This window comes from Lutra lutra, chromosome 16 (assembly GCF_902655055.1).
Source record: "Lutra lutra chromosome 16, mLutLut1.2, whole genome shotgun sequence".
Taxonomy (NCBI): Eukaryota; Metazoa; Chordata; class Mammalia; order Carnivora; family Mustelidae; genus Lutra; species Lutra lutra.
Window position 1 is genome coordinate 10,207,869 of NC_062293.1, and position 20,859 is coordinate 10,228,727.

At 41.7% G+C, this 20,859-nt stretch overlaps 1 protein-coding gene across 12 annotated transcripts in view; it reads right to left on the reverse strand.

Moving 5' to 3' along the window:
- Nucleotides 1-438: 438 nt before the first annotated feature.
- Nucleotides 439-20,859, reverse strand: part of KCNJ16 (potassium inwardly rectifying channel subfamily J member 16) — a 57,411-nt gene continuing 36,990 nt past the window's right edge. For 4 of the 12 annotated variants that reach the window (XM_047706852.1, XM_047706854.1, XM_047706861.1 and 1 more), the window contains 3 exons: nt 5,902-6,070; nt 4,500-4,643; nt 439-4,015 (listed from right to left, as the gene is read on the reverse strand). In XM_047706852.1, the coding sequence (XP_047562808.1) occupies nt 2,668-3,927 (1,260 nt within the window). In that variant the 5' untranslated portion in view covers nt 3,928-4,015; nt 4,500-4,643; nt 5,902-6,070 and the 3' untranslated portion in view covers nt 439-2,667. The other 8 variants (XM_047706851.1, XM_047706860.1, XM_047706862.1 and 5 more) reach the window with 4 other exon arrangements.

A 20,859-nucleotide genomic window follows, 5' to 3' on the forward strand; every position in this document is an offset into this window, starting at 1 on the left:
GGCATTTCCTTCTCTCTCCTCATCCTCCCTTCTCTTCAGGGGCCCCGTTCACAGGTGGAGCACACAATGGAGAATGCCTTGATGCCACAGTGTGGTTCCCATCTAATTACATCCACTGAATAATTTCATCTTTAGGGACAAAAATAACTGCTATGAGAAAAAAAAAATCAGCCTCCCTCTCATCGTGGACTGAGCGTCTGAAACTAGAAATGGAATTTTCTCGGGAGCCTTCTTGCAGAGCTTACAGAAACAACAACTATTAATTCAGATAGAGCCGTCCTACAAGCTGTTAAAAACCCATTAAAAATGCTTTATGATTCTGCCTACGTTCTAATTCTGTGAGGCAGCAGTCTCATTTTTGGGTGCCCTGTACCTGATGCTGACCATGTCGACAAGAGTTTACACTAAACTGAAATATAGGCAAACACACACAATTTCTGCATTACTTAAGATCTTTATTACTAAGTAACTCATCGGGGGTGTCAGAGTGTGTTATGAGTCTAAACAGAAAATTGAGATAAATGTGACAAGGGAACACGGATTTTATATTCTACTCGGGGTAAGAGGATTTAACCGGTGAAAGCGCATAGCACAGGGAAATGTAATTATTGGATATTGACAGTTCTATTCTGATACTAACAAAATGTGAATCCTGGTTTGGCAGAGTCCAGGAAGCAAAGCAAAATGAAATGAAACTAGAGATGTGTGAAACCATCTTAGAAAGTCGGGTTGGCTGGGGGGAGGGCCTCTGGGTTTATCGCGGTGGCGGTAGATTTCTACTTGGTAGATGGTGGCCTTCTAATTTAGCTGAGTAATTGTTGCTACAAAATCTGAATCTACAAGGCATGTGTAATTTTAAAAATGGATTTTGCATTTCTGGAGCAAGACAGAAAAAAATGCATTCTTTAGATCTGTGATATTAAGCTTCAGGACAGTTTTACAACCTGGGACCTGAATGAATCTCTTATCCATAAAACAACAGGAATAAAAGATTTGCACACATGCATTTAAAAAAGTTACTTCAGTGCTCATGGTCAAAAGAAAGAAAGAGGGAAAGGAAGGGAGGGAGGAAGGGATGATGGAAAAAGAAAAAAAAAGAAGAAAAACTCTTTATATACCTACATATTTTACTTTGGTAATCGCACACTCTATGATTCAGTTCAATTTACTTGTAAGCTTTCATTTAAATTGGGGGGGGCAGAATGTTTCCAGAAACTGCAAAAACAATTTGTATGTACATATATTTAAATAAAATAAGCAAAGGAAAAACTGTGGCATATGCTTATTGTTCCCCTCAGCAACAAAAAAAGAAAAAAGAAAGCGAGTAAAGAAACACATTAATTCTGAATGAAGTTAACAACTGTTCAATTTATAAAGCTGAAAGTGATTTTACTCATAGGGAATTGGGCTTAAAGTAATCATGATTAACATCTTTTGACACAGAAATAGAGCATACAAATTTACTTCCCCCAATTTAAGCAATTCCATAACACCTAGCTTATCTGTTTAATAATGTGCATAAAAATCACCTTCATTATATTTCACAAAATCTTCCATTTAAATGATCATTCCAAGTTCAATGGGAGAGTTGTTGAAAATCTAGAATTCAAGTCATTTATGTCTTATAGAGTGACCAAGACAGAAGACATACTTAACTGCTTCTGGGCACAAATAAATTTCTTTCCCCTTGCTGTCCCCCTATGTCTTCCCCTGCTCCTCCCCAAAAAATAATGGTTCCATCCCTTACGTAGCAAGCAAAAGCAGCTACAGTCTTTCAGAACACAGCACAGTTGTCTGAGAAATGTTTCCCAATGCCATCCCTTCCCTCATCCCACCTCTGTGATCCTATCTTCGTATTGTCTTTGGAGAAGATGGGGTTGGGCAGAGGAAGCTCCCTTGCTCGAGAAGCTAGAAATGTCACCGTTGCCTTATTTCTGCTCTTCCATATAAAGGCATTTGTTGCCATCACTCAGGGTGTTTGAGAGAGAAATACTGTTCTGAATAATGTCAACTTTTTTTTTTCTGCCATATGAATCAGAAGAAACAAAAACAGCTTCTAGCGCTCTTCAATCATTAACCTGCCCAAGTGGCAGGTGTCTCTATCTCACAGTCACTACCTCTTTCTGTGGATACCAAGACACTATGAGGGGCAAACACCGAGCCTGCCAGGTGATTTCAGTTAAATATCTCAATGTTACAATCTACTGGATGCATATCTTGCCTATCTTGGTTAGAAAGACGTGATGTTTTTTCCAGGAAACTACTATCCATGTTGATACATTTAAAAATTAGTTATTCATGCTGGCTGTCTGTCTTCCTTATGCCAGTATCCTACCTTTGTTCTCCTTTACCAAATAGGACACCTGCAACTAAAGATGCAAGTGTGTGATATAAGAAAAGGAGGTGAAATTTAAATTAATCAATTAGGCTCTGAATAGCATCCCTAATATCAAATTTGCTAACACACACACAAAAAAGTTTAAACGATTGGATCCTATGTAATTTTTAGATGATCTTTCACCGGATTTAACCTGCTCTTCTTTTCCCCCAAGTCCGTCAAATGTAGCTATACCATTCCTTGAAAGCCCTGCTTATAACTACTTGCCTTAAAGTGACGGGCTACAGAGTAAAATGATGGAGTGGTGGCCCTGGTCATCACAATTTGAACTACATTTGGGATTCTACAGAGATTCTATTTAAAGTCAAGACAGCTTTCTGATAAGGTGCTTCCTTACACTCATCCACGGCGGAGGTGATGGTCTCTTCTGGGTTCTCACAACTGCTGACAATGGCAATGGCACTAAACGACCTTCTTCTGACCGTGGTGTCTGACGTGCCAGATCCTTGGACCGGGGGGCCTTTGTCCATGTTGTGGAGCTGCTGGTCTTTCCAGTCTAGCTGTTTGGCGCTGCAAAAGGGAGCGTATACCTCAACACTCCCCTCAAACTGTAAGCAGTTCACTTTGTAGTACTTTCTCTTAACTTCCAGGACGTCATTAAACCTATGGCCCCAGAGAATTTCTCGGGGAACGTAGGAACTTCTGGATTGGTGGGAAGTGCCCGTGGAATCACCAGTGTAGATAAATGTCACCAAAATCTCAAAGTTATCTTTGGCCACTGCTTTTCGGTCAAGGGCATACAGAGGGCTCTCGTGGTCAATTTCATGAACAATAGTTACCGGTGTGACAAGGATGATCTGGTCATTGACCAACTTTAGGTCTTTGAATGCCATGGTCATTCGCCCTTCGCTGTCTTCTGTGTAGCGGAGAAGTTGGGCTCTCACTGTGCCTTCTACCACATGGTTTGGCCGGAAATCACCAATGCGCCACATGAGGCAAAGCTTCCCATCCCTCATGCCTATGAGGGCAAAATAGCTAAACCGAATGGTTTGGGCTCTCTTTCGAGCAGTCGCCATTTTGGCCAAGGCGGCTCCTATGATGAAGGTGTTTATGATGCAGCTCAGGATGGATTGAAGGATCACCATGAGCACTGCCACCGAGCATTCTTCGGTGACACAGCGGTACCCGTAACCTATCGTGGTCTGAGTCTCAAGGGAGAATAAAAACGCTCCTGTAAAGGAATGGACATTGTCAACACAAGGTGTGATGTCCGGATCATTTAACAGATCACCATGATGAAAGGCAATTAGCCAAAAGATGGAGCCAAATATCAACCAGGAGAGAATATAAGATAAAGAAAATATGACAAACATATGGCGCCACTTGGTGTCTACAAGAGTAGTGAAAATGTCAACCACATAGCTCCCCCATTCTCCAAAAATGTGCTTGAAGTACACGTTGCAGCTACCATCTTTGTGGAGCAGACGTCTTCTGGCTCTTCTCTTCTCAGCTAGGATGTGCTCTTGGGGGTATCCTGGGTATTTGGGGTCCACGTTTACAATCGGGTAGCTGCTGCCGTAATAGCTCATCCTTTCCTCTGTCCTTCTGGCATCCAGGTGGATTTTGTACAAGGAGTAGTTCTGTTGCTTTTTGTTGATTTAAGTTTTCAGTTAAAACCTGAAAAAAAGAAAATTAAATACGCCTTAGCTTTAGCTTTTAATTTCTATCTTTAGAGCAATTTTCCAAAGTTGAAGCAATTTCATGCCATCTGAAGTGGCAAAGACTTCATTTGAACGACAGAGACACTCAGTATTGATTACTCATTTCAGCTTAGAATTCAACTCAGTCATTATAGGAGCAAAATATGCAATTAGAGAAAATAACATTTTTATATATGCAAAAGGCTTGGGCAAACACTATGATTATCCCAAATGAAGCCTCACTACCTTTCCTGACCTGACATAAACAAAAGTCTTGTTTTTATAGACTCTTCTGGCATGAGGACGCTTAGAACACAAAGCAATCTTTAATGTTGAAAGGCAAAATAGAATTCAGATATTTGTCTAGTAGGGTTAGAAGCCTTCTAACTGTTGAAGTCAGTTGGATTTTCTAAGAAGGATGCTAGGAAGGGTTGCCACCTTCACGCTGACATGTAACTTACATACTGAATGCCGCAGACCCTCCCCTTCAGCGCCGGCCGTGTCCTCTCTTTCTTCCCAGGAGGTTTCTCTTCCTCGTGTACTTCCCAAGACAGAACAGAACTGACAGCACCACTCTCTCAGATTCAAGTCCTTTCCCCTAGCTCCTTTAGTTTTAAGAGGGCAAAAAAATGTTCTTAACCCCAGAGGAGTTTAAAAAAAAAGCAAAAAAAAAAACCCACAAAAACATGCCCAGGTAAGCTTTCAATAAGGTATAAAATTGCTTTTGCTTTTGTCTCATGACAGCATCCTTTTTCTTTCTTTCTTTCTTTTTTTTTTTTTTTCTTTTTTCTTTTTGGACACTGCCATCTCTTCTCTTTCCCTCTGAATAGAAGCCGAAAATTTGCCAAAGTTCTAATCTCGTTTCCCTCTTAAAGGGAGCATACTACAATTGGCCCCTTCTCTCCAGCTCTGCAGTATTCCTGATTCCTTCACAGCTATCCATAGGCAAAATCATTTTTCCCCCTCCGAATTCAATCTTTAAAAGATCAAGGCAGAACATACAGTTCCTAGTGCTTTTATCATCCCTAGAATAGGCCCGTGGTTTTCCCAGATCAAGTCTGAAAGTAAGTTTTAAAAATTCAATGTTAAAACTGAGGGTTGATGGGGGGAGGGGGGTTGGGAGAGGGGGGGTGGGGTTATGGATATTGGGGAAGGTATGTTCTATGGTGAGTGCTGTGAAGTGTGTAAACCTGGCGATTCGCAGACCTGTACCCCTGGGGATAAAAATATATGTTTATAAAATAAAAAAAAATTAAAAAATAATTCAATGTTAAGTGGTCTTGAGTTATTTCTATGCCAAAAAAAAAAAAAAAAGTCACTGTAGCCCAGTGGTTTAGTAATTATTAGAATATGCTTTCTACACACCCTGCCTCTGCTAGATGAGGGAAGGAAGGATAAGGAGGGAGAAAAGAGGTCCCACTAAAGGATCCAGCCCACGCTGCAGAGAAACTAGTCAGAGTCAATACGGCGGCTGACATCGAGACCCACTCCCCTTTGAAACTGACCATCGAGGAATTGAATCACAAAGCTCTTATCTGACACCTTCCCTGAAAAAGGGAGGAAAGGGTTAATTTCCTTCCAGTCAAGAAGAATCACTTTTCTTCTTCTCCAGGGATCAGGCCCACTTCACAATAAACACTTTGTTTGATGGACCACTACAAGGATGAACTCTGCTTTCAGCCAAAAAATCCTGTAAAGCCTGTGCAAGTTTCTCTCCGTCCATCCACACGCCCCCGCCACTCTGCCCACTAGACCTGCGGATTAGCTTTGACTAGTTACATCTCCGCCTTTGTCCTCAGCCAGGTTTTGGAGGAGATGGTTGTATAATTTCAGGATGTGACCCCGGGCTGACAAAATGCTTACCGGAATGTCGGATGTTAAATGGTTCCACAAATTTGGCCCACAACATGTATCATTCTTGTAGGTTCCTGTCCCATTTGTCATCCAATGACCCTTGACAACAACAAGAAGCTGCTCAAGGTTTCTGGGTCTTCATTCTCTCACCCGACCATTGGAGGCATGAGAATGGGACCTATTATAATCAAAGGCCCATAGGATTTCAAATTAAAAAGTAGATTTCGAGATAGAATTGTTTCCTTATTAAATGCTCCCAACCTTGTTCCTTAAAGGGAACGGCACACACTGTGGGAGTCTGAGAATAAGAAAGTGCAGTTCATAAATCAAGAGCTACTGTGTGACTCTGCTCTTTTCTGCTGCCAGAAGAAAAAAAAGAAAGGTTTTTATTTGAAACGGCATGCAGTGTGAATTCCGGTGGTGCCAACAACTGTTATAAACAAACCATTTTAAAAACACCTTCAATGTTATGCTAATTGGGGAACGGATTTTCAATTAATACAAGCCGTAACTGAGTGAATTTGAGGATGTGGAAAGTCTATTTCTGAATAGTGTAATAGATTCAGGGATACACCTTATGGCTGTGAGAATTCTGCCCTAAACCCACCATGCCCTGTGTCCCCACCATGGCCCACCATGTTGAATTGATCATCCACTCATTTCAACTTATCCAGACAAAAGCTTTCAGAATCTGTTCTAGTGCAGACCCTTGATTGATCTTTGATTTTTTAAAAAAGATTTTATGTATTAATTTGACAGACAGAGATCACAAGTAGGCAGAGAGGCAGGCAGAGAGAGAGAGAGAGGAGGAAGCAGGCTCCCTGCTGAGCAGAGAGCCCGATGCGGGGCTCGATCCCAGGACCCTGAGATCATGACCTGAGCTGAAGGCAGAGGCTTAACCCACTGAGCCACCCAGGCACCCCAAACTTTGATTTTTCCAACCAGGTAAATGATACACTTTTGAAAAGATGATGGTCTTTAAGCTAAAGGCGGGATTTTAACCAAAGTAATTGTATCAAGTCTTAATCATTTCTCAGATTACCCAATGAGCAAAGAATTTTACAGACATTCTTTTGTCAAAATGACTAGACAAACTATTTATTAATCTGTTTCATACATTGTGTTCATTTGTACACTTTTTCCCTTGTTTTCTTTTTTTTTTAAGATTTTATTTATTTATTTGACAGAGAGGGAGAGATCACAAGTAGGCAGAGCAGCAGGCAGAGAGAGAAGGGAAAGCAGGCTCCCCGCCGAGCAGAGAGTCCGATGTGGGACTCGATCCAAGGACCCTGAGATCATGACCTGAGCCAAAGGCAGAGGCTTTAACCCACTGAGCCACCCAGGCGCCCCTTCCCCTTGTTTTCTATTAAATGATAGAGAAGATTGGCCAATTGCGTGGACATTCTGTGTGTAATATTGGTGTTACTTAGAATTAAAACCTGGCTTTCCAAACACCTCCATGCTTTCATAATCATCTTGTCACTTACCTTTCTATCCCGAAAAAGCATTTGCAACCTTCCTCCTTCTGCATTTCTCTTTGCATGCTGTTCTCCTTGCCCTCTAGAAACTGATAATGGCTATTTCATTGGGGATAAAATTCCTTTTTTTTATTAAAAATGGGAACCTGGGGGCACCTGGGTGGCTCAGTGGGTTAAAGCCTCTGCCTTCGGCTCAGGTCATGATCCCAGGGTCCTGGGATCGAGCCCCATATCGGGCTCTCTGCTCCGCAGGGAGCCTGCTTCCTCCTCTCTCTCTCTCTCTGCCTGCCTCTCTGCCTGCTTGTGATCTCTGTCAATCAAATAAATAAAATCTTTAAAAAAGAAAAAAAAAATGGGAATCTGAGTACCGCAATGACAAAATCGTGGAATATAAAGTGCGGAAGGAAATGCAGAATTTGCAGTTCCCCTTTGTACCAGCTTCAAAGTATTCTGCAGGTGGTTAATGGCCAAGGCAGAAAAAAGACCGTGACTTCATTGTCATGATAAGGAGTTCTAATATAGAGGTGGCTAGAGTGAGGGGAGAGGCAGGGTCAGCATGGTGCGTCATTTCCCTAGATCTCGTTATACTAACTTCAGACATTAAAAATAAATAAATAAAAGCTTCTTAATCGACTTGCACTGGTGGGACCTGCTTTTAGTCCTCTAGATCTTTGTATGGATTCAAGGAGAAACCTCTACTGATTTAGCATGTTTCCAACGGGCTACACACATGACAGAATATTTTCAGCAAAACAAGTGACCGACCTGAGTATCTGTCCTCATTTCTCAGTATGGGAAGTGCCTTAATCAGACTCACCCATTCGACAGCAAACCCTCTGTCATTTGCTTATATCCTCTCAAATTCAGCTCTTTACTAAGCAGAATACTCTCGCGGGTAATTCTTCAAACTAAAACTTTTCATTAGCACGTTGAAGGTACAACAAAATGGCTAAAACTTTAGAAAAATCCCATGTCAACTTTAAAAATAAAATCCGATCTTGTCTCTAGCATCTGCTTACTATAAATATATTAATGAGGATACGAATTGTCTGGGTAATTTGAGACACACCACAAATAATGCTCTAAATACCTCTGGTGAAACTCAATTATTCATGCCCAGGGCCTGTGATATTAACAAGTATCATCTTTAGCATGTCGCTGATTTACATGAAGTCCTTGGGAATCAAGTTACTTTCCTGGCGACCGTGAGATGAGATAAATTGTAGTGGACACTTGAGAGCTGAGGAGGCAGAGTGTAGAAAGGATGACCTAGATTCTGTGTGCAAGTCATTGTCTTTGGGGACTGGCTTGGGTGCAGTTCTGTGGTTCGTGGAGGGGCCTGAGCAGGGGGTGGCTGGTGGGTAGTGAGAGGAGATGTCATCAGATGGCACTTGTGGGTGGGCCCTGGTTGCGAAGGAGGAAAGAAAGAGGGGTGTTAATGGGATGGGACAGAACCCAAACAAGTTGGGGTTATTTTGCTCCAAACTTGTCCCACAACTTATTGCCTTGGAATTAAGCCTGAGCCTTATGTTGCCTGGAATCATAAAGAGACTCAGACACAGTTAGGTGGAGCTCTTCCTTCAGCCACTGACCACCTGCTTCACTCAGAGCCCACTAGATGCTGCCCAGACGTCTCCAAATAGACCCTGTCTCCTGCATGGCAAACAGTGTCTCCTTTGTTGACATCTTATGGTGTGCTCATGTTTCTTCTCAGCTGCTCAGAGCAGGTCTCTGGTTAAGCTACAGTCTTTAACCTCTCTGTTCTCTTCTCCCTCCCAACCCCAGCCTCCAACTCTGGTCCAAATCCTCAAGGACAAAGACCTTTACCTCTTTCCTGATATAATTCTACAATTTCTCCTGAAGTTGGGGCGCCTGGGTGGCTCAGTGTAGGTTAAGTATCTGACTCTTGATTTCCAGCTCAGGTCCTGATCCTTGGGTTGTGAGATCAAGCCCCACATCAGGCTCTGAGCTGGGCTTGGAGCCTGCTTAAGATTTTTCTCTCCCTCCCCCCTTCCCTCTCTCTTTCTAATTAAAAAAAAAAAATTCTGTGCCAGTTTATGATAGGGAAGGGACTCTCAACTATATTAACAATTGAACTGAATCCAGAGCTGGGAAGGAGAAGAAGAAATCTGGTTTTACAGCATTGCGAGTAACTCTGGAGAGCCTCTTTCTAGCTCATTTTTTTTCTTAAGTAATATCTACATCCTAACCATAAATCCTGCTGCATCCCAAAAGATGCTGTGTTTTATAAAGAAGTAGGAAAAATTTAGAGGCTGGGAGTATGTCTCCCCATTTTTCTGGTATGTCAAGATCATACCAAATTAATAAGAATTATAATTCTACATTATCCTGCCTTAAAAACAAATTGCCTTCAGAAGCAATTGTCTGAAATAAAACGTGTTTGGGTCTTGCAGAGAAATCAGGAATTGGGAGGCAGATTCCAGTTCCAGGGCTGTCCCCAACATCCTGAGTGGCTTAGGAAAGTAACTCTTCTCTGAACCTCAGTATCCTCATGCCTGAATCAGGGATAAGAGTACCTATGTTACTGAGTGTCAGTGAGTCTGAGTGAGATAAGGACCAGGAAGCCATCTTTCACTGGGCCAAGATCATAGTAATTATTCAAGAATTGTTACATGAATCAGAATCCTACGAGGGCTCAGTTTCCCCCTCTATAAAATACCAGAGCATCTGCTTGTAGCCTGTCAAAGAGCTCTCCACTTGCATGACACATGACTGACAAAGTGGCTCCCAGTAGACATTTCTATTTAAGCTCAGGGATGGCGCCATTGTTTCCTACCACTAAAGCAGGTGGCCCAGTTCTCTGCCTCTCCACTAGCTCCCCAAAGCTCTAGGGACCAGATCATTTTGCTTTCCTTTTCACAACTTTCACCAAATGGGAAATCCCCTATTCCTTGTCCTCAACACACATGCACACACACACACATCTCCCTCTCCCCAACACACACACACACACACACACACACACATTTATACACATGCTTTCAACTCATTTTTTAAAATGTATTGCTTAAAAAGAAATTGTATCACTCTTTCCTCTGAGCAACCAAGCTAAAGGAAACAAGCCCGACAAGCTTGGCAAAGTTACCAGGTTAGAGAAATTCACAGGATGGTTATCATGTTTATTCTTTGTCTTAAGTGGTATGGGCACGTTTTACCAAGATGGTTCTGAAGGTTTCTCTTGTTCTTATCATGATAATCAGCCCATCCCGGTCTTGGCTGGAGGCCAGCCTGAGTTGCTCAGAACTTATTTTGAGCTGTATCTGGGTTGGTTGCAGAAGCTGGATATCATGAGGTCTTACATCCTTTTAAAGACCACAGTTCAATTTCCTCTTGGTGTAGAAGGTTCCCCAGGGATCTCTAAAGCTCTCCAATGAGAATTCATTGCTAACTGTTTTCATTCTTGTTTTGTTTAGTCATTCATTCATTTATTTTTTTTTTAATTGAGCCCTTACTGTGTTCCAGAGTCATCCACTTTAGAGAATTAGTAAGACTCCTACCTCTGTGGAACGTGTCTTTGTGGGCTGTCGAAATGAAGCATTAACTCAGAGAATGGCTGGAGGGAGGAGGGAGGTTGACTTCTGGGCAGGGTGATCAGAGAGCCTTTGGTAAAGGACTTGATCTCTAAGTGAGAGCAGGCTCTTTCACTGCTCCTGCCTGTGGCCGTCGGTAAACATGTTCTCAACTCGGGCCTTGTTCTCTGTCCCATTTTGTTTGTTTGAGACACAGTCACTATCTAGATGTTACTATCTCGCTATTTCCAGGTGTAGTCTGACAGCTGCGCCCTTTGTTCTAAGCTAATTGTAAGGCCTGGTTCTCACAAGAACCTATCATTACAGGAATTCATCTGCATTTTATCATTTGAAATCAGGCTTCCCTGATCAGGTAAAAACCTGGTTTTACCTGGTCTACATAACACCCTTCTAACTCATCTCTTGCCACTTGCATCCAGAGCCATAGTTCTGACCTGAGATGTAAATAACCCTTCCTGCTACTGTAGATCCCATCCCAGCTCCCTATTATGGTTGGTCCTGCATTAGCATTGTTAAAGGACAAAAGTACGGGAATCGAAGACTTGGATTCTAGTCATGGTTCTACCACATCTCAACTGCATCCTACAAATATCTTTCAGCTTCATTTATTTATTTTAAAGCATAGGGACAGTGCTTGACCCTCTCAAAACCTTTTGGTAGGGAATGAAGGCCATAATATAAACGAGTACCCAAGCCAGCACCTTGCAAACTGTTCTTATTTATAGCCTCTGTTGAACCCCTGTTTAACCCTTAACTTGAATACATAGTTCTCCTCTGTTTCTTGCCATAGCTTATAATACTGGGCCTTTATCTAGTCTGGGAGAGATGGCTGTCTGAGCTACAATCTGAGAAATAAATACAAATTAACCAAATAAGAAGAAAGAGAAAAAGAGTTTCCCAGGCAGAGGAATAGCATTTGCAAAGGCCAGGTGACTCAAAGATGCATAGGGCCTGCTTTCCAAAGAACTGAATTCGGGCCATGGGGGGTGGGGGTGGGGTGGGTGGAGAGTCGATGCTGGGAAGAGAGAGACAGAATGTAAATAAGTAACCTGGGAGGGAGAATTTAAGATTTGGGTCTTTTTCCCAAGAGCAATAAAAGCAATCGAAGCACCTTCACCAAGAGCACTGCATTACATTTCCATTTTTAAAAAGACCACTCTGGCGATCCAGTGGAAAATCGGTTGGAGAAATTTAAAAGCCGATGCGGGGAGCAGCCCAGGAAGGCATTTCAATGATCAAGTAAGAGACGATGCTGGCGAGGATTAGGAAGATGCAGTGGAAGTGGAAGAAGCCACTTCGCACCGGCGTGTTTCTTCACCTGCTCCTGGAGCAGAGTCACATGACCTTGGAGGGACCAATCAGAACTTCGCAAGCAAGACGGCCTCTTGAGGCAGGGATGCAGGGATGCAGGATGCAGGGATGCAGGGATGCAGGGATGCTGGAGCCTGTTATTCCAGGCAGATACACGGAGTCAAGACGCTACTGGTGTGGCAGGGCATCTACGTTGCTCCAGAGAAGGGCCCAAGTCACAGCTCTAGGGATGGCAGTCCCCGAGATAAGATCTCCGTTTCGTCCTGTCCCCTGCTTCTGCTCCTATCAGGTTTTCTCTTTTCTCCCTTCCTTTGATGTTATAAGTTACCTGTTACCTTTCTAATAATGTTTTTGTCTGCTTGTGATACCCAGGGATAGTTTTCATCACTCGAAAGAGGGAAAATTCAGTTAAAATTCAGTTTCATTGGTTTGTTTTTCTATTTTTTAAAAGATTTTATTTATTTATTTGATAGAGATCACAGGTAGGCAGAGAGGCAGGCAGAGAGAGAGGAAGAAGCAAGCTCCCTGCTGAGCAGAGAGCCTGATGTGGGGCTCAATCCCAGGACCCTGGGATCACAACCTGAGCCGAAGGCAGAGGCTTTAACCCACTGAGCCACCCAGGCACCCTTCACTGGCATTTTAAAACATGTCCCAGATGCAAGCGTATGGTCTGGTCATCACATAACCCAGCAGCAAGTCCTGTCCTGTGGGCTCACCTTCAAGGCATATCTTAAATTTGATCATGTCTCCTGGTAGTCAAAACCCCCATGTCTTCAGTGGACCCCTAAGAGATCTTCTCTTTCTGCCCTTGTTGTACTTCAATCTACCCTTTTTAAAAATAAAATCAAAACATGTCACTCTCCTACTTAAAACCCTCTAGCATCTTCCCAGTCTTCTCAGGGCAATTAGAGGAATTTGCATAATTTGTATTGTATACAGAGCAGCTACCTCTGACCTTGCCCACCTCTAGAAATTACCTCCTACCATTCCCTTTCCACTCTTCACTCTCTAGCATCACTGTGTTTCCCTCTTTCACTAACACAAAGGTCCAAAAATTATAGTCTAAGGGCAAAATCCAGCTCACTGGTCACTTTCGTAAAGTTTTATTGGAAGACAACATTCAGATGATGATTTATAAAATTGTCTGTAGCTACTTACTGTCACAATATCACTGCAGACTTGAGTGGTAGCAACAGAAACAATGTGGTTCACAAAGCCAAAATATTTGTGATTTGACTCTTTACAGAAAAAAAAATCTACTAAATTTCACTCTCATGAACAAGGCTTTTCCTGCCTCAGGACCTTTGTACTTCCTTTTCTGCCCATGTGGCTTCTTATCATCACTGAAGTCTCCTCTTCAATGTCACCTTTTCAGAGACGCCATGTCTGATGAGGAGTTAAACGAAAATCCTCCCCCACGTCCTTATTTTCTGGATCATAAACATGATTTTCATTTCAAAATGCTTGCCATGACTGGATGATGACTTGTTTGTTGGCTGGACGGCCCCACGGAACAGATTACAGCTTCCACGAAAAAAGATCCCCTTGCCTTCTTTGCCACTGTATCCCCAGCACCAGAGAAACATGTGGATTTCAGGTACTCACTAAATAGACATTGAAGGAATAAGCTAATACGTCCTTAATGAGATTTGCCTCCCAGTAAAAGAATCAGTAAAATAATTTAACAATTCCTAGAATTGTTAAAACATCAATGCTGACAGTTCTGCAAACATCAGCTCTCGGTTCCTTCTATTTACCTTCTCTCTCCCCTGTCCTAGCCACCAGTTCACACATAGTTTAAAAAAAAAAAAATACTGTTTACTTCAGGTTAGTAGCTTCCCTAGTATGATAATTCCCATAATCATGCTACAGAACTCTGGAAATCTGGAGTTGGGAAGGAAAATGAGCTTGGCATTAAGAAGTATTTTGTAAAGTTTATTAAAGCAACAACTGAATTATTAGCAATGTGGTACTCCCAACACTGATGTATGTAATTATATTGTCATATTCAAGATATGCTCAAATATAATATATATTGTACTATTTAATTTGAGCTGTTTCTGGAGGTAAGCTTGCATAAAGTGACGGTAGTCTAGATGTTTGTTACAGCCTCTGATCCAAAAACTCCACTTGTGGCAGTTTATCCTAAAGAAATTCTCTTGGATGAGCATAGTGATGGTTACTAGTGTAACTCACTTGTACCACTATTTGTAGTAGCAAATTTTGGCCCTGACCTCGCCCTCTAATAAGTGTGGGATTGCTTCATAGGTAATGGCACAATCAGAACATTACTCGTTCCTTTTAACATAGCCATTAAAAGTGCAGGAGTAGAATGAGAAACAACTTGAAACATATCGTCAGGTGGAAAAAAATAAAACAGGACTAAAACAAAATGAAACAAAAACAGCTTGCATTTTATATATATATATATTCAAGTACAGATCCATTCAAGTACAGATCTAAATATATATATATATTTTAAATAACAGACAGAAAACTACATGACAGAATGTCAACTGTGGCCCTCTATTTGGTCTGATTAATTTTTTGCTCTTCTTTTTCCTTATTTATATTTTACAGTGAACATGCGTTGCTTTAGCAAAGAGGAAAAAACAGGTAATTTCAGTTGGTACCAATTCTGAGTCTCCACAAAGGGAAAGCAAACCAATAGCAATCTAAAAGCATTTATTAGGGCTTTAAAAGGCAACTATAAATAGCCCAAAGAGGCAGACAGTCCTACAGACGTTTAAAGTCAGACATGGATGCTGTAATTTTTGCTGGAACAATTCACAGAAACAAATATAGTGACATTTAATTCATCTAAGTAAAACCAGATCTCATTTAAAACAAGGGGGGGGGTTGGGGGTGGAGAGGGAATCGGGTCAGATTTGGCCACTGGAGACCAATTGCAGAATTCATGAAAGCAGTTGGTAACAAATCAGGGATACATAAAGCAGAGTTAAAATTAAACAGGGATCAGATGCAATCCTTCTTCTCAGTGCCCCCTTTTCTCCCTTCCCCATTCCAAAACATATTAAACTGTTAATACCTTCATTTCTTGGCTGGCTATCCCAAAGTCTATTTTAGGCATCTTCCTTTTATCTTAATATTTTCAATAACTTTGGAAAGAAAATGTTAAAAGTTGTGCTATTTTGCAACTTTACTACTTTAAGGCCTATGTTGTTAGATTTTAAGACCCAGGGAAATGGTCCTTTGAAATGGGTGGATTTGAGAAGGGAGGTCAGATGTTTGTGATGTAGATTTGCCTATATAGGTGGCCCTAGCCAGTTCTTAATAATTCATTTTCATGAACTCCAAAACTTCATTAAGACACCTCGCCAAGCAATACAGTACAGTAGTGTTGCTTCAAGTATTGTCTACCACCAACCCGATGGGAAAATCCTAGGGGAGCACATTACACCTGCAACCACTGGGCTTCAACACGATAATTTTGATCCCTTCCCCCCGACCCCAGCCCCAGCTGATTCCTATATCTTTTTTTTTAAATATTTTATTTATTTATTTGACAGACAGGGATCACAAGTAGGCAGAGAGGCAGGCAGACGGGGGAGGGGGGGGAAGCAGGCTCCCTGCTGAGCATAGAGCCCCTTGCCGGGCTTGATCCCAGGACCCTGGGATCATGACCCGAGCCGAAGGCAGAGGCCTTAACCCACTGAGCCACCCAGGTGCCCCCCTATATATCTTCAAGATAGAGATCTACTACCTTAGAGTTTCAAGAATTGAGACACTGAGATGGAGTTCAGATATCTGTTTAATCTTTAGTGAGACTAGGCACTTGTGCAAAAGTTACTCAAACTCTTTGAGCCACGATTTGCCCATCTGAAAATTGCAAATCATACAACTGCCATGAAGATTAAAGGAAGCTGTGTCCCCAAGTCTCCTTTCACGGTGTTGGTGCTTAATACGTATTTAATTTCAGGGCTTCTAGTTATGACTACAGTCCATTCAAGTACAGATCTAAATGATGAGAGAGAGGCTGCCATTTTCTTTAACCATAAATTATTAGACGGGCAATTTCCCAGACTTATTTAATTTTTTTTTTTATTTGGCAGATCACGAGTAGGCAGAGAGGCAGGCAGAGAGAGAGAGGAGGAGGAGGCAGGCTCCCTGCTGAGCAGAGAGCCTGATGCGGGACTCGATCCCAGGACCCTGAGATCATGACCTGAGCTGAAGGCAGAGGCTTTAACCACTGAGCCACCCAGGCGCCCCTCCCAGACTTATTTAAAAGTTCCCTTCTAGCATCTAATTGTCTGGACATAACCTTTAGGGAGGCATGGCAGAGCTGCCCAGAGAAGCCACAAGTATCATTAGGAATAGGAGTCATTATGGACTAGTGACCCACCTCGCTTTCTAAATGTCAGGTTACCTATGACTGACCTTTAGTAGCTCCCATATAGTTTGGTTCGGGAGCTGCTTTGGTTGAACCTAGATGGGCATTCCAAAACAAATGTCATCTATGAAAAACACAAGTGCCATGACTTTTGACCTTCTTCAAGTTTGGTATTCATGGTTTTCCAAAAGAAAACCTAGTCCTATCTCTGTTGGCATTTTCCCATTTTGAATAAACTGCCTGCAAATTTTCCGCTTTGGCAATTTACAGAGAATCTATTGATTGTCCTACTCAGTCTTCTGGAAATCACTGAACTCCTACATATGATTTGCCAGAAGACTAGGAACGGCCTGAATAGTGTCTACAAGGTCTTTACCCTTTAAATGATCGACTTTCTTTCTACCTTAAACTGTCAAAATGAAAACTCAGGACATCTTCATTGAGGAGGAAAATAAAGCAACTGTTATTGGCTGTTAATCTCCATTTCCACTGTCCCTTGTGGATACAGATACATTGAGAAAAGGTCTTTAAAATGCAAGATAGAAGAACTCCCTGGAAAGATTCAGATAGATAGCCTATTAAGGTAGTACCTTAAGCTTGGTGTTGCCTATCACAAGAGATTAGCTTTCTATTATTCTGTGTCTTTCAAGGGCACTTGACAAAAAAGCATTGCCACTTACTGCAGATAATAGAAGATTTAAGTAGCTGTTGGAAGTTAGAGCATTTGATAGACTCTTAAATTTCTATGTATGTCATTTTATATGTTTTCTCCACCAGTTATAGTTGTCTCTACTACAATGTTATAGAAGCAGAATGAATCATCCTACCCTGAGTTGGAAGGTTTAATTCTATTATCTGTGAATGCCTATGTAAACAGAAGTGACCCACATTAGTAATAGTTCTCTTAAAAAGAGAAGTGATTTTATTCCCAGTATATTTTTCTTGATGGGCACTAGGGAGCTCAGTGTGGGGCATGCTAAGATATTTGAACCTTCATCGTAAGAAACTGCTTCATTTAGCTAAACTATACTAATGCCTGTAATGAGCTAGGAAAAAAAAAATCGTGGAAACAAGTTTTGTGTATTCTTCAGTTCGATTAACATTCAAGTATATCTGAGGCATTGTGAGGGCTATTATGAGAAGTATGCGGATGGTTACTGCCCTGAAGGAGCCTCCATCTTGCCCATTATACCACAGACATCTGGTCAACCCATGGGAGCGTGGAGGTATCTGTGGTAGAATCACAAAGTGGCATTATGCTGTAGATCCAAAAGAAACGTGGTTGGGTTTGAGACCTTCCCAGCCTCTAACATGCAAAGGTGCTTCTCCAGCATTTCACTTTTATGGTTAAGTTTTGACTTTCTAAGCTAATGAAGGAAGATGTTGCTATAGATAAGTCACAGGAGGAAAGCAATGAGAAATCGATTTGCATTTGGCTTCGAATAAATCATATGCTTTGGAAAGAATGCCCCATTTCTGTACTTTGCAGGCTATTAAAATGATTTTTCTGTTCCCTGAATTCAAGCTATCAGACAGGCAGGATGTAATCAAGGGGAACATTCTGGGCAGCTGAGCAAAAGGCAGTTTAGGAATTTTTATCTTTAATTTCTTGGGCTAATTCATCCAGCAGATAATCTGCCTATGGAAATTTAAGTGGTGCTTGGCTTGAACAAATAGATTTCCCACATCCAAATCCAAATTCATTCTTTGCCAAGAATGTACACAGCATAGCTATATGTAAGAAGGTTTCCAATGTGTTTTGAAAATTCAACAATTTTTAGCTACTGATTTTATCAAAAATTATTCATGTAATTTTAATTGTAGCCAACATGGTCTCCTTTTATTTGAGACTGATTGGAGGAGGGGGTGGAAATGAATGCTTTCTCTGGTAATATAATTACCTTTTGCTTCAACTTCATAAAAATGCCACTTTGCACCCGTGTCTGGTAGATAACATTTACAAAAAACTCATTCAACAGATGAGCCTTGGCAGTACTGCAGAAATTTAAAATCTTAATGGAAAGAATATGCTATGAACTAAAATAGCTTTTTCCATTCATAGAGTTTAGGAGCAGAGGAAGAAATACTGGGTTTTTAACTGAGAAATGTAAACATCATTGGCATTTGAACTTCCAAATTTCATGTAACTTTGTAGAGAGACAGATTGGATGCCCTCATTGAAAAAAAAAATTATAAACCAATCCTCAAAGGCAGATTTTCAACAACTTGTGAATAGGCTCATGCCAGCTTCCATATCCACAAACATTTAAGAAAGGAAACATAATAGGCTGAGGGAGTATTTGTCCTGTTAGTCACTCATAGTTGGCTAAATGGCACTAAAATCTCGTGAAAACCAAAGGCCCCACCCCTTCCTCTCCAGCACCACCAACGCAGAACTTCCCCTTGGGTCTTGGGTTCTTGGACCCAGGCTTGCCTTGGCAACACAAGATCTATGCCTATGCCATCAAGCAATACTGATCTCCACTTGCTCTTCCCAGCAGTGTCATTCATGTCCTCTATCCTGGTCATCTGAATCAAAGAACACTCTTCATATGGAAACAACAGATTGGGATTTGTGGTCTTGCCCACGTGTAAGCATATTTCCCTCATCCCTTTCCCCAAGGAGATTTTACTGTCAGTTTAGTAGACCAACACTAATAAAAATCTCAGCTATCTAAACAGTGATGGCCAGTAAGTCAAAGAGTATCACCAAGGAGCTCAGTGTGGTGCCACCTTGAAGGTCCAGCCAATAGGCAATTTGTGAAGCTAATCAAGGTTTCTCTGTGTACTTTCCACCTCTACTTTTAATGACATCTTCCCTTCAGTCCAGCTGGACCTTTTCTTTAAGAGTCTCAAAGATGTATCATCCTCCGTTCATCCTAACAACCATCTCAAAAAGCAAGTTTTATTATATCCTTTGTTTTGCAAATTAACAAACTATGGCTTAGAGCAATGAGGTTGTTGACTAAACAAGTAGGCTTCAGCCCAGGGCTCCATAACCAGGTTATAAGTAGTGCATAAAAGTGAATGTCATGCTTTTGGATGTGCATGTTTTTTGTCTATAAGGCCAAACCAGATCTTCTAAAATCGGGGAGATTGTGTACTATTCCTGAAGGTTCCAACACCAGGGTTGTAGGGAAACATTTCAGCATCTGTGGTTGTTTTTAAGCTTTCCTGAGATGTATCTACCCACTCTACAGATAAGATCAGCCCTTGATGTGCACTCCAGGATACCAAGATAATCCCACCTCGTCGAACCATTAAGAAGTGTCATCAAGGAAAGAGACCAAAGGAAATTCAGAGCTGGAGTGGGGGGTTGTTGGGGAATGCTGTCAATGAGAGCTTATTGGGCGCTGCCTTTTCGTGGAGAGGAATGTTTCCAATTGGGAGATTACACCATCCGTGGGTGGGCTTGTTGGCTTTGGACGCCCTTTGGAATGAAGCCAGTGTTTGAACACAAAGGGAAAAACAATCCAGTGTTGATGATGTCAGAGAGCATCCTGAGGAAAGCAGCAAGGATAACGCTTCCTACTGCTTGGATCCAGAGAACACAGATTAGTTCGGTATGAATTCCTTGTGCAGCCAGTAGCTTGGCTGTTATGGAGGGATCCGTCCTAATCATAAAGTCTCAGCCCTGGAGAGGAGGGTGTGTGGGTATCAGTCTGGTTCCTGATCTGTGAGTTAGAAAATCAGTTCTCCCACCTCCCCTCCACACACGCTCTTGATTTTTTACGAATCCCTCTAAGAAGGGAAAGGCCATTTCCACTGGGGAAGACAGGACACGGGCTTACTCTCCTCAAGGACACTTTCAAACTCTGATCAGAGATCTGCCTTCTCATATAATAATGGTGATTATTAGATATGGGAGGATGGGTGTGGGGAAGAGGGACCCAAAACAAAAGGGGCTTTTTGTCAGTGGGAGACAGGCAACAGTAAAATAAAGAGACATTCATGCCCTAACCAATGACTGAGGACAGTCTATTTGTCAGGTCAAATCAGAGATGAAAGAATATCTATGTATTGTAAATATTTTTACATTGTCTGTGTATTTTTGATATCTTATCTTAAAAAGAAAACCAAACCAAACCAAAACAACACAACATTCTGGCTGGCTGGGGAGAGACTTCCCCTCCCAGGGCTAGGGAATTCTTTGAGCTAACAAAAGACCCAGCCTGGAACATGCTTCTGATTATAAAAACCAACTGATGCAGAGCCCTATCTCTTCCATCTGGCCCGTCCATTCAAGGAGGCAATATTCTTCTGTCTTCGTCATCCC